At 44.1% G+C, this 11,210-nt stretch overlaps 2 protein-coding genes across 2 annotated transcripts; one reads left to right on the top strand and one right to left on the bottom strand.

Annotated features, from left to right (window-relative positions):
• Positions 1–1,921: 1,921 nt before the first annotated feature.
• On the bottom strand, positions 1,922–10,262 carry GTF3A (general transcription factor IIIA). The gene is made up of 9 exons (XM_048072813.2): positions 10,065–10,262; positions 9,804–9,904; positions 9,008–9,104; positions 8,728–8,816; positions 7,800–7,873; positions 6,545–6,628; positions 5,893–6,122; positions 5,754–5,813; positions 1,922–5,498 (listed from the first exon to the last, which is right to left on the bottom strand). Exons 1-9 carry the CDS (start codon positions 10,233–10,235, stop codon positions 5,337–5,339), a joined length of 1,068 nt encoding a protein of 355 aa, XP_047928770.2. The 5' UTR covers positions 10,236–10,262; the 3' UTR covers positions 1,922–5,336.
• On the top strand, positions 2,317–5,291 carry MTIF3 (mitochondrial translational initiation factor 3). Its single transcript, XM_048072814.2, has 3 exons — positions 2,317–2,779; positions 3,998–4,143; positions 5,017–5,291. Exons 1-3 carry the CDS (start codon positions 2,317–2,319, stop codon positions 5,227–5,229), a joined length of 822 nt encoding a protein of 273 aa, XP_047928771.2. The 3' UTR covers positions 5,230–5,291.
• Positions 10,263–11,210: the final 948 nt, after the last annotated feature.

An 11,210-nucleotide genomic window follows, 5' to 3' on the forward strand; every position in this document is an offset into this window, starting at 1 on the left:
AAGAGGAGGAGGAGGAAGGGGAAGGGTGACGAGAAGGGGGAGGTGACCCCCGGGGTCCCGGCGGGCCGGGCCGCCAGGTAAGGGGTGCCCGCGGGGCTGGCACCGGGCTTCGGATACCGGGTACCGCGCACCGGGAACAGCCGGCGCCGTTTTCCCCAAAAAGCGCCGTTTTCTCCCCAGAAAGCGCCCTTGTCGGCAGGGGTTTGGCGGATCTCAACGGCAGCACGTAACGACGGGGAAGAAAGGCGAGGGCAGGCGGCCAGCAGAGCGGGGCCGGCGGCTCCCGGAGCTTCACGGCTGCTGCCCGGCCGTAGGGGCGGCTGGTGACAGGGGCCGAAGGCTTGGGTCGCGGGGTAAATGGGATTTATTGCTTGTTGTAATGCACCCAAGTGGTGCCGCTCCTCTGACAGCCTGCAGTGCTTTGTGAAATGATGTTAATAACTGGGACCTTAGAGCAGCCTGACAGTACCCGAAGGGGGGCTGCAGGAAAGCTGGGCAGGGATGCTGTCAGTGGGTGTAGTGGTAGGACAAGGGGTATGGCTTTAAGCTAAAACGGGAAGGTTAGATTAGGTATAAGGAAGAAATTCTTCCCTCAGAGGGTGGTGAGGCCCTGGCACAGGCTGCCCAGAGCAGCTGTGGATGCCCCATCCCTGGAGGTGTTCAAGGCCAGGCCAGGATGGGGCTTTGGGCGGTTTGTATTGGCTTTGTCCCTGCTGCTAAAATTGGAAGCCTGTTCCAGGATGCAAAATTTCCCCATTTTTAGGCTAAGTTTGTTCCCAGGCAGGTCATTTTAGTTGTTCCTATTCCAAACAGTGCTTATACTTTTAAGTAGTTCCTTATGCTTGCTGATTGTTTGCATCTTTCCACAGATACGTGTGTGCAGACATATTTATATCTATGCACATGGAAACACATTTACACAATGTTATACATCTGTAGGTATGCATGTATATGCTCACAGAGTGCAGTCATATTCCTTCCTAGGCAAAAGAAGTCACGCTCTTCCCAGCTTACCAGGCAAGACATGCTCTTGTTCCTGTACCATCTTCGGCCTTCTCTGCACTTGCTGCATTTTAACCATGGAATACCAAACCTGCAGATCATACTCCAGTTTGCTCTTTGCATCTAAAGTTTTTGCAGCTGTTAGAGAGCAGATGAATTCTGAGGTTTGGAACAAAATGAGAGTAACAGCCAGGTGCACCAAGATTGCCAGGGAGATTTCAAGAACCAGGCAGGAATGGGAAAAAAGGATAACGGAAGACATGTCTAAAGAACAATTTCACTAGTTTTCAAATTTCAAGCACTGGTCTATTTTGAGGCTTGTTTTGAAAGCATACAACTTCATTAATACTGTGCCAGGATAGATGCCTGTAAAAATTCATTTAAATCTTAATTTGCCTATAGGGATTCTAGGCATATGAATTTGTTGATTGTTTTCTGTCCCATGTATTGCAGTCTTCCTTGTGCTTTTATTTTTCCCTCTTTCCTGAAAGCTTTTTTCAACATCAGTCAAGAAGAAAAATCTCAGTATCAGCGTTTTCACTAGATGGTGCTGGTGAAATGTCAATAGTATATTGCATTTTCCAAACAATTCATGCTGTTTAGGTGCATGTATTTGTATGTGAGAAATCTAGTTTTTTTAACTGGAAAAAATCAGCTCAGCTCATTATAAACAGGATTACGCCACACCAAATTTAATGTTTGTGGAAAACGGAAAAGGCAATCGATACTTTAAATGCCTGATAAAATGGCATTTTGAAGTTCCAATCCCTTAAACACAGCAGCAGAGTCAGGCAATGGATGTTGGGAAGGCTGAGTGATTAGGGTGAGGCTGAAGCAATGTGGCTTGAACAGTATTTTCCAAAGAAGCAAAAGGAAGTCCTAGCGTTGCATATTTCATGAAAACAATCTGGACTGAAAATACATGAAGAAGCGTGACAAGCCTTTTTATTTGACAAAGAACTCTCCCTTGTAACCATTAGCAAATTTCTCTACACAGACAAGAGCTGTGTCAGAGGAGAAAGGAACTAGAAGTTCTGGAGTCTTCGAAGTTGGTATTCAAGCTCAAATGTTAAAATACTAAATATAACATCAATTCTATACATTCCGTTCCACTGTCACATTTTCTCTCTGGTTTAAAGGCCCCTTTGTTATTGTAAAATTACTGTTGATTGCTTGTTCAGTGTAACAATGCTATACATCTTTTTCAAAGAGTGGTTTAATGGATGGGAGTTTAGTGGAGTTAGGTCTAATGACAAGTAGAAGAATCTGACTGATGAAGGTAACTTGTTTTTTCTTCTTCCCTGCTTCCTCAGAATGACTACCTTTTGTGTGATGAAACTTCTATGTCAAGCAACCAGAAATGAGAAGGGATATGCAAAAAGATTCTTTGGTACTCTCCTGACACAGACAGCACAAAAGGGAATCTTTTCTCCGTTCTGCATGGTGGTACCTGACCCTGGAAAGACAACTGTGTTTGGACTTGCTCAACCGTTTTGTACAGCTGAAAAATCTCGCAGAGAACCAAAACAGAAAACAGCGTTTGGAAGCGTTGGGCGAAGAATTCCATATCGGATTTTGCACATCATCAACCAGGATGGAGAGAGCTTAGGAAATATGCACCGAGCAGATGCACTCAGACTTATGGATCAGCACGACCTGAAACTAGTTCTGCTTCGTGAGAATGTCGAACCTCCTGTATACAGGCTAATGACTGGGCAGCAGATTCATGAAGAGCAGCTTAAGCGTGCAGAGAAGAAAAAAGCAAGTTCAAAAACAGGTACGTACACTGTTAACGTTACAACAACGAACACTGAAAAATGCTGTACTAAAAGTGGTTTCAGCAGACTAAATCCTCTTACTTGCGTTTGTGTAAATCCAAAGCAATGTCACTGCAGTCCATGCTATTAAGGATTTGCACTAGTGAAAATAAAATTTTGGATTAGTCTTCTCCAGAGAAGCCTTCTATTGCCTTCTTAGGATTTACTATTTTGGCATCAGCTGGTTTTTTTTTTTTAATAACTATTTTTATTTAATACAACTAGATTCTGGTTTTGTAAGACTCACTGAATTTCTGTTCTCATTTATTAAGGCATAAATGTCAGTTTTTACAAACTATGTGCACCAGATACACAAATTTAGTTTCACCACCAGTAATCATGAAACTTTATCTTCCTGGCCTGCTGCTACTAGAGCTACTAGGAGAAAATTCTTTTACAGAATAAGAGAACAACTTTTCCAGTATTGAACATTTTGGAAGTTTTTTTGTCTTGGGTTTGTCTGCTCCAGCAGTTTAACAAACTGAGTTTGGGCAGAAAGTTTTAAAAAAGGCATCTGACCATGTATTTGTTGTCTTTTGTTACCCTCAGGTTAAGGAGGGTATCTGTGCTTTGGGTATCATTTTAGAGAGTATTATTGTGGTAGTGATTTTTTCTGTTCCAGAAGATACAAAAAGATTATTCACATAGTAGCTACTTTGAAGAATCCTTAAAGAAGAAGAGACCAACTTGTTTAAATGTATTACAAGGTCTTGTACTTCCACTTTAATAATGTACTTCACCATGTAAGAAAATGGGCTTGAGATAAATAGGTGCCCAGTTTTAAGGCTTTCACATTCAGCTACATCACGAGCAAACCATAGCAATTTGTACACTGTCTTAAAAGTCCAGATCCAGTGCTTACCTATTTGTCTGTTAGGCCTGCATTATGGGTGGTACGAACAAAATTGCAGTAGAAATAAAAACACTTGAATGTTCTGACCCTGAAGAGACATTCCTACGTGCCCCAAACATGCAGCCAGTCTTCCTGTTACAGCAGTGAGTGTGAGATATGAATTTAGCCACCGCCACCAAGGGTGAATTCTGACACAATGAGACTGGATAGTCTATGACAAATCAACACGGGGAAGGGAGTTAAGCAAAACACCATAGGTTGTTGAAAGAGCAATACAGGTTTGTCATATGCTATGCCAACACAATCTTAGTTCTGTTTTAAACAGGGCTAGTTCAGAAGGAGTTATCCTTTTCTTCAGCTATTGCTAAGAACGACTTGGAGACCAAGACTAAGCAGATAGCACACTGGATTGAAAAGAAGTACCACGTTAAGGTTACCATCCGCCAAGCGAAAGACAGCAATACAGACATGGTAAGTGGACGGTCAATTTTATTAAGTAGGTGTACTGGTATTAGCTTCCCCTCTACAGGACTACCTTCTTCTTTTAACATATTGTTCACTGCTAAAATAAGCAAAGGTCTAGGTCCCATGAAAGCAGTGGTTGCTACATCCGTTCAACCACTGCAGTCCCATATAGACTATTCTAATACTACGCTTTGTTAAGAATGCCAGGGTAATGCTGGTCTTGACAGCAGAGTTTAAGTAGTTCTTATTTCTTTGCGGCACTACCTTATTAACTGGGCTGGTAAAATTCTCCCATCTATGCCTTAAGCCAGCTCACATACTGAGATATTTTGCAGTAAGGTTTTTAATATATTGTATTTTAGCTGGATTATTTCAATCACCTAACTGCTCTTTTGAAGGCTCATATGTGCATCCTGTGGCTAAGGTTAGTTTTCCATTGCTGTGTTCCAAGCTATTGGAATGGCAATTTAGTAGTATAACTGCAGGGCCTTCAGACTTGTCACTTGCACAAATGGCTTTTTTCCAAAGACTTTTTTTTCTTTTAATGTGTGCAGTGAATTGGGTTTTTCTTTGTTGATTCTCTCCAGTAAATTGCTGGAAAAAAAATGCGATGCCGCTTCATTCAAAAGGAACAAAACTTTTTTGTAGGAAGTTGAATTAACAGAGAAAGGGCATGATGTGTAAGAACTGGATACAGGAGGTAACAGAACACTTCATGACAGTCCAGATTTTGGTTTTCCTTAAATTAAAAAAATTTAACTTTATCAGACTGAACTCTCAGCTCTTAGTTAACTGCTCAAACCAGGACTATCAGAACAGCCTGAAATGTTTTTCTACCCATGTTTGTGCATTTTGTCCTATTTTTCCCCTTCTTTTCAGTTCATCCTTTTTGATCGGATTTTGGAGACTGTGTCTGACAAAGCCACTTACCTTTCCAAGCCAAAAGCTATTAAAGAAGGCACAGGTACCTGTATTTTGAGACATATGTCTGACAAAGAGTTGCAAGCATACCAGAAGGCAGAAAAGCAGAAAAACAGTACAGTAAACCAAGGTGGAAGCGAAGATCAGAAGTCAAGTGAGTTGCCTCAGTGACTTTATGAAGAGGTATAAACAATATTAATTTTAATATTAAAATAAAGTGGTTTTTTTGTTGAGCTTTGCACTGGTCATTCCATAAAGAAAATTGTCTCAATTAACCTTTACTGGAGAGTCAGAATTTCAACAGTTGGTATGTCATTTTCCACGGGTTTATCCACTGTCTCGCTCTCTGTCACAACCGCACCTTTTCCTGGCTGCGTTTTAGGAGGAATGTATCCACTCAGACGAGAGGCTAAGCTCCTCTTAGGACGAGAACGCTTCGTCTGGCAGAAACAAATACAGAATTAGCAGCTTCGCATACATATGGTGCAAAGACTAACAATGGAGGTAGAAGAAAAAGCAATTAAAAGGCTAGCACTACTTCTAAAGAACTTCCAAAAGATCAAGAATCCCTCAAATTAAATAGATAGCTGGCCTGTTTTCCCACTTGAAATCACATTCTAAAACACTTAATGTTAACCCTCCTCTGTGACTTGGCAGGATATGGATGAGAGGATTTCTTTAAGAGTACAACTTACTTTTAATTTCAGCTTTCTCTTTTCAGGATCGTGGTCAACCATGTGCCTTGCTAGGCTCTGCTACAGTTGCAAAGGAAAAAAAGAAAGAGTTTAATTTCAGATTATGCAATTCAGATCAGGACAGCGTAAAGATACATACCTTCATTGCAAACACTTTTCCACAGCCTGGATGATCGCAAGAGAATGGCTTTTTTTCCTCATGAAAAGAGAGGATATGGCTTTGGAGGTTAAATACAGTTGTGTAAGTTCTCCCACATCCTTCTCTTGGGCAGCGGCAGACTTCCCTCTCCACAGCATGTGTTTTTTGATGCTGCTTGAGGGAGTCTTTGCGTTTAAAAGTTTTCGAACACTCACTGCAAACTATTGGCTCTGAGGGTGGGGTGGGGGAGAGAGAGAGAGACATAGAAGCAGAATGTAAGTTATCAGCTTCTTGCAGGAGCTTAGAATCAAATCCTAGAATCAAACCTCTACCACTAAGCTAGAACTCATATGAAGTACAGGAAACACAGATGAGGAGAGAATAACAAAGTACGAGTTATCTAGATCCAAAATCCTACATTATACAATTCCTCATTAACTGGATCACAAAGCAAAGTTAGCAATACTGAGTAACACTTTCATCAATTCAAGGCAAGACTAACAATCATTTTACCAACAGAGTGCTAGTAAACAAGTTTGTCCAGGTACAATGACAAGGGGGCAAGTTAAGCAAGGATTACTTTTCAAATGAGCATTTTGTTTCCTATTCTTTCAAAAGTAAGTTTGGTTTACTGAAGCATTTGTAACATTACCTGTATGACTTTCTTTATTATGTTTCAGAAGCTCAGTCCACGTTTTTCCAATATATGAGCAGTTTTCTTTCTTGCATGCATAGCCTGTTTGAGACAACAGCTGTTTACAATCACAAAGGGTCTGGCAAACAGTCCACTTTTACAAGGGCAAACTCCACCCTCAGTGTTTGACAATTAGAGGCAAATATTCCTCATCTCCTCCCATACTGCAAGGTAGGACAGAAGGCAACGGATGCAAGTTGTTCAGAGAGGCTGTGGAATCCCTGCCTCTGGAGGCATTTGAAACCTGACTGGATGCAGCCTTGGGCAACCTGGTCTAACCAAGCACGGATTTGGACCAGATGACTTCCAGAGGTCTTTTCCAATTTAAATGACTTTATGACGCTCTACCTCTTCTTGTCTTCAGAAAAACTACTTTCTCACCAGCTGTATATTTTCATTCAAGTATATAACTGTAATAATGTATTTCCATATAAATATTTGTATTACGTATTAAAAAACAGAAATTTACCATACAGTAATACTCAAGCATAAAGAGACTATCGTTTTATCAAACAGACAGGATGGCTTTTAAATGAACCACAGAAAGCTAATACTGTTCTTTGACTGGAAACGTCAAAGAAATGTAAGCAAATCCCTGTCTTAAGAAAGGAATGCAGTACAAGCCATAGCTTTTTGGATATTCTTCCTAGTCACAGTGCACTAGCACTGGAAAGCAAGTTAACTGACAGGAGTACTAAAAGGATGGATTGAAGTGTAGCAGAATAAGCTCAAGCACCTGTACGACCACCTCCTGACAATTCCACTTAAATACCTTTCACATAAATACATTAACATCTTTAAATATGCAAGCCTGTGTGGTTTTGCCAAGGTTACATAAGAAATTTGTGGCAGCTCTGGGAATTGTTCATAACCAACAGGATCAAAACAGGCTAGTGGCTTCACCATTAGTCCATATCTTCTCTCCAGGAGATGGGTTATTGACGAGGAAGCGTATCAGGAAAAAAATAAATAACTGAAAGGCATCCTGAGCTCAGTTCAGCCTGCCACAAGTACATCACAACTGAACGCTGCAGTGTCCTGCAGTTGTATCCCAGCTGACCATTCAAAACAGATATTCTTACTTTGTCTGTCTGGATCACTAGGCCCAGAAAACTTTCACATCTGTCACACGTCCATGCATACCATCCGCACCAGAAAAAGTCCATTTTCCTTTGCTAAAACATAATAGAAGTAAGAAGAAAAACTGGATTACCTTCATGTATCTTCTCGTGCCGTTTTAGTCTACTTGGAGTAGAAAAGCTCTTTCCACATCCTTCATGACTACATCTAGGTATGAAGTGTACTGGTTTAATTTCTTGCACTGCATCCACATTTTTTAAGTCAGGCACAAAGTGTGCAAAATAACCCAAGTTTCCCCTTGCCCAGAGATTTGTTCCATTTCCCCCCTTGTAATTTACATAATGCTTCCCACGTATACAGCAAATTAAGCTTTAGCTAAAGAATCAAGCTTCATATCCTTCATACTCCGGCTCTCCAAACAGAGAGATAGGAAGTGGAAGGTTGAAGAGCTTTGTACAAATCCAGCAGTCAGAGCGACAGCAGAGGACCAACAGCGTTTTGTACTGGTGACCCAGCCACGCTACTGCACTTAAGTGGAACGCTCCTGTGAAGTGTGTTCCACTTGTAAGAAACACAAGATTCTTTCAGAAGATCTGTACTAACGTGTGATGTAAATAATGGAGTTGCGATGCAGTGTCTCAGACTGGTGCCAAAGACTCTCACCTTTTTTAAGCCACTGCTCAGTTCAGCATTAGCCAAGTTCCTACTTTTCACTGGAAAACAGAGGTAACTGCATTTTTCATTACCGTGCAATATTTTATGTTTGTGTTTCAGAACGCGTGAATTCAAAACTAGTTTGTTTGGTTTTTCCTGTGAACCTGTAATAAATACTAACAAAATAAACGGGAAGTTGAAGTTACGGTGCACCACGATGGCTGCTCAAAGCAGACTACTGAGCAAAGAACTAGCACAAGAAACGTACTGGCAATCACGACTACATTCATCCAAGTTTTTTCAGGTATTAAATGCCACATCTATGAAAAGGTTGAGAGAAGGCACATGTTTTCATCTATAGCGTTTAAATGGAATTCTAAAGTTTATTAGTAAAATTATTCACCTACTTGAAGGGAGGTTCATTGGTGTGGTGACACTGGTGAACTTTAAGTTGTTGATGTTTCTTGAAAGACTTGTTACAGCCTTCAAAGTCGCACTATTTAGGAAATTAAGTTATCATTAGAGGCCAAACAATGACAGCCCAGTCCACCTGTGTTTGCCGAAATCTCAATTGCAGTACATGAACACATACAAATTCTGCGTAATAACAAGTATCGCACTAGATATCCTAAGAGGAGCTTGTTTAGCCTTCATTTTGCAGTACACCAAAGGTAATTAATTACTCACCGCATACTGCTTTTGCTGATTTTCATGCTTGCGTTGAATGTGTTTCTTTAGGTTTGATTTTGTTCCAAATTTCTGATTGCATCCATCAGCTGTGCACCTGTAAATAAACTACTTATCACTCACAAATTTTGTACACTAAGCAGACATGCTGATCACTGGACAAGAGGCACACAGGAAGAACAACTTAAACTCACAGCCTAAATACAAAAATTTGTTTTAAAGACATGAAAAGCCAGAGGTTGTTACCACTAAAAGCCGCTGGGAAACATGCTAAAAGGAAAGGATTTTAATAAAACATATAGGAATTTCTAAATCTTAGTCCATGGCATGCAGCTATTAAGTGCTAAGTAATATGGATTGATTGCTTTTCTTTCTTCTCCTCTCCTTTCTAGGGAGAGATCTGCCCACTCCTGTAAGCATCTGTATGGATCAGTGCTAGATAGAATCGTAAAACCATCTAGGTTGGATAAGACCTCTAAGACCATCAAGTCCATCCTTTAACGGGGGGCTCCCCTGCATTAGGCAGGACAATTATACTTGACCACCTTCCCACTGAGCGGGACCAAACCTACAAAAGGCAACGTGGAAGAAGGGGCAGCAGGCTGCAGAAAGAGGCACGCGTGCCACCTGCACCCTTCTCACACGCATTTTCTGATGTTTGGAAACGTGATAACCGCAACTTAAGTCCCGCCCCCGTGCCACCCCCCGGCTCCCTCAGGATCCCCGCGCCCCACCTCAAGAACCCCCAAATTCCCCCCCCCCCCCCCCCCCCCCAAAAAAAGCCCCCGGTCCTTACTCAAACGGCTTTTCACCGGTGTGCGTGAGGAGGTGCCGAGCGCGGTGGAACTCCCTGGTGAAGCCCTTCCCGCAGCCTTCGTGCCCGCAGACGTACGGCCTCTGCAAGAGACGAGGCTGGCTCGGAGCCCACACACCCCACCGGGACGGGACGGGACCGGGGACGGGGACGGGGACGGGGACCGGGACCACCCCCCCCCCGGCACCCAGGGACCCGTCACGGCGGGCAGAGGGCGCCCAGCCCCGGGAGGCGGCTCCTCACCGCGCCCGTGTGCCGGCAGAGGTGCGCGTCCAGCCGCCAGCCCTTGCTGAAGGCGGCGTCGCAGCCGGGGAAGGAGCAGATGAACGGGCGGGCGGCGGGCGCGCCCCCGATGCTGCCGCCGCCGCCGCTGCCGCCGGGCGGGGACGCGCCCGCCGCTCCCTCCACGGCCATGCGGGGGGGTCACGTGGGCGCGCCGCCGCCGCCGCCACGGCCGAGCGACGAAATGGCTGCGGCGCCGCGCGCGTGCGCGGTGCGCTACTAGGGCGGGCGGGCAGGGGGAGGCATGGTGGGTCTGCGTGACGGTGGTTTGGGGTGGGGGAGCCTCATACAGGCGAGTGCTTCTCTTTCCTGCACTCTTCCCACCACCTGCCCTGTAATTTAGGTATTTGGAGCCCAGACGGAGGTGTCTCCGCTGTCCAGGACACCATGGGGCCAGTGGCTCGTCACCCTTGGCCATGTTCTGTCCCCATGCAGCTGGAGGTCGCACCTTTGGGAAGAAGATGTGGGGCTGCACGGAGCTGGGGGGCTCCGAGACCTCGCCAAGCCATCTTCATATTTCTTAACTTGTGCTATCGAATCATCTGCTGTGATATGCAGTATTTGAGCCACTAAATTTACTTCAGGAGATGCTCACTGTCTGCTGTTACACACCCCCCCCCCCACACACACACACAGAGTGAGGGATATGGGCAGAGAGCCAAGACCGAATAGTGAAAAGGGAACCATCCTGGGGCAAAAAACTTCCAGTCACAGAAATACAGAATCACAGAATCATTAAGGTTGGAAAAGACCTCCAAGACCATTTGGTCCTACCATCCCCCTGCCACCAATGTCACCCACTGAACCATGTCCCCAAGCACCACGTCCAACTTTTCCTTGAACACCCCCAGGGACGGTGACTCCACCACCTCCCTGGGCAACCCGATCCCAATGCCTGACTGCTCTTTCTGAGAAGAAATGTCTCCTCATTTCCAACCTGAACCTCTCCTGCGCAACTTGAGGCCATTCCCTCTAGTCCCATCACTAGTTATCTGTGAGAAGAGGCAGACCCCCAGCTCCCCACACCTTCCTTTCAGGTAGTTGTAGAGAGCAATGAGGTCTCCCCTGAGCCTCCTCTTCTCCAGACTAAAAAACCCCAGTGCCCTC

This window comes from Anser cygnoides, chromosome 1, assembly GCF_040182565.1.
Source record: "Anser cygnoides isolate HZ-2024a breed goose chromosome 1, Taihu_goose_T2T_genome, whole genome shotgun sequence".
NCBI classification, from domain to species: domain Eukaryota; kingdom Metazoa; phylum Chordata; class Aves; order Anseriformes; family Anatidae; genus Anser; species Anser cygnoides.

Coding starts and splice junctions, on each gene's coding strand:
- MTIF3 (XM_048072814.2), top strand. CDS start 2,317: ATGACTACCTTTTGTGTGATGAAACTTCTATGTCAAGCAACCAGAAAT. Junction 2,780..3,997: donor AAAAGCAAGTTCAAAAACAG/GTACGTACACTG, acceptor TGTTTTAAACAG/GGCTAGTTCAGAAGGAGTTA. Junction 4,144..5,016: donor AAGACAGCAATACAGACATG/GTAAGTGGACGG, acceptor CCTTCTTTTCAG/TTCATCCTTTTTGATCGGAT.
- GTF3A (XM_048072813.2), bottom strand. CDS start 10,235: ATGGCCGTGGAGGGAGCGGCGGGCGCGTCCCCGCCCGGCGGCAGCGGC. Junction 9,105..9,803: donor ACCGGTGAAAAGCCGTTTGA/GTAAGGACCGGG, acceptor GTTTATTTACAG/GTGCACAGCTGATGGATGCA. Junction 7,874..8,727: donor ACCAATGAACCTCCCTTCAA/GTAGGTGAATAA, acceptor CTTCATACCTAG/ATGTAGTCATGAAGGATGTG.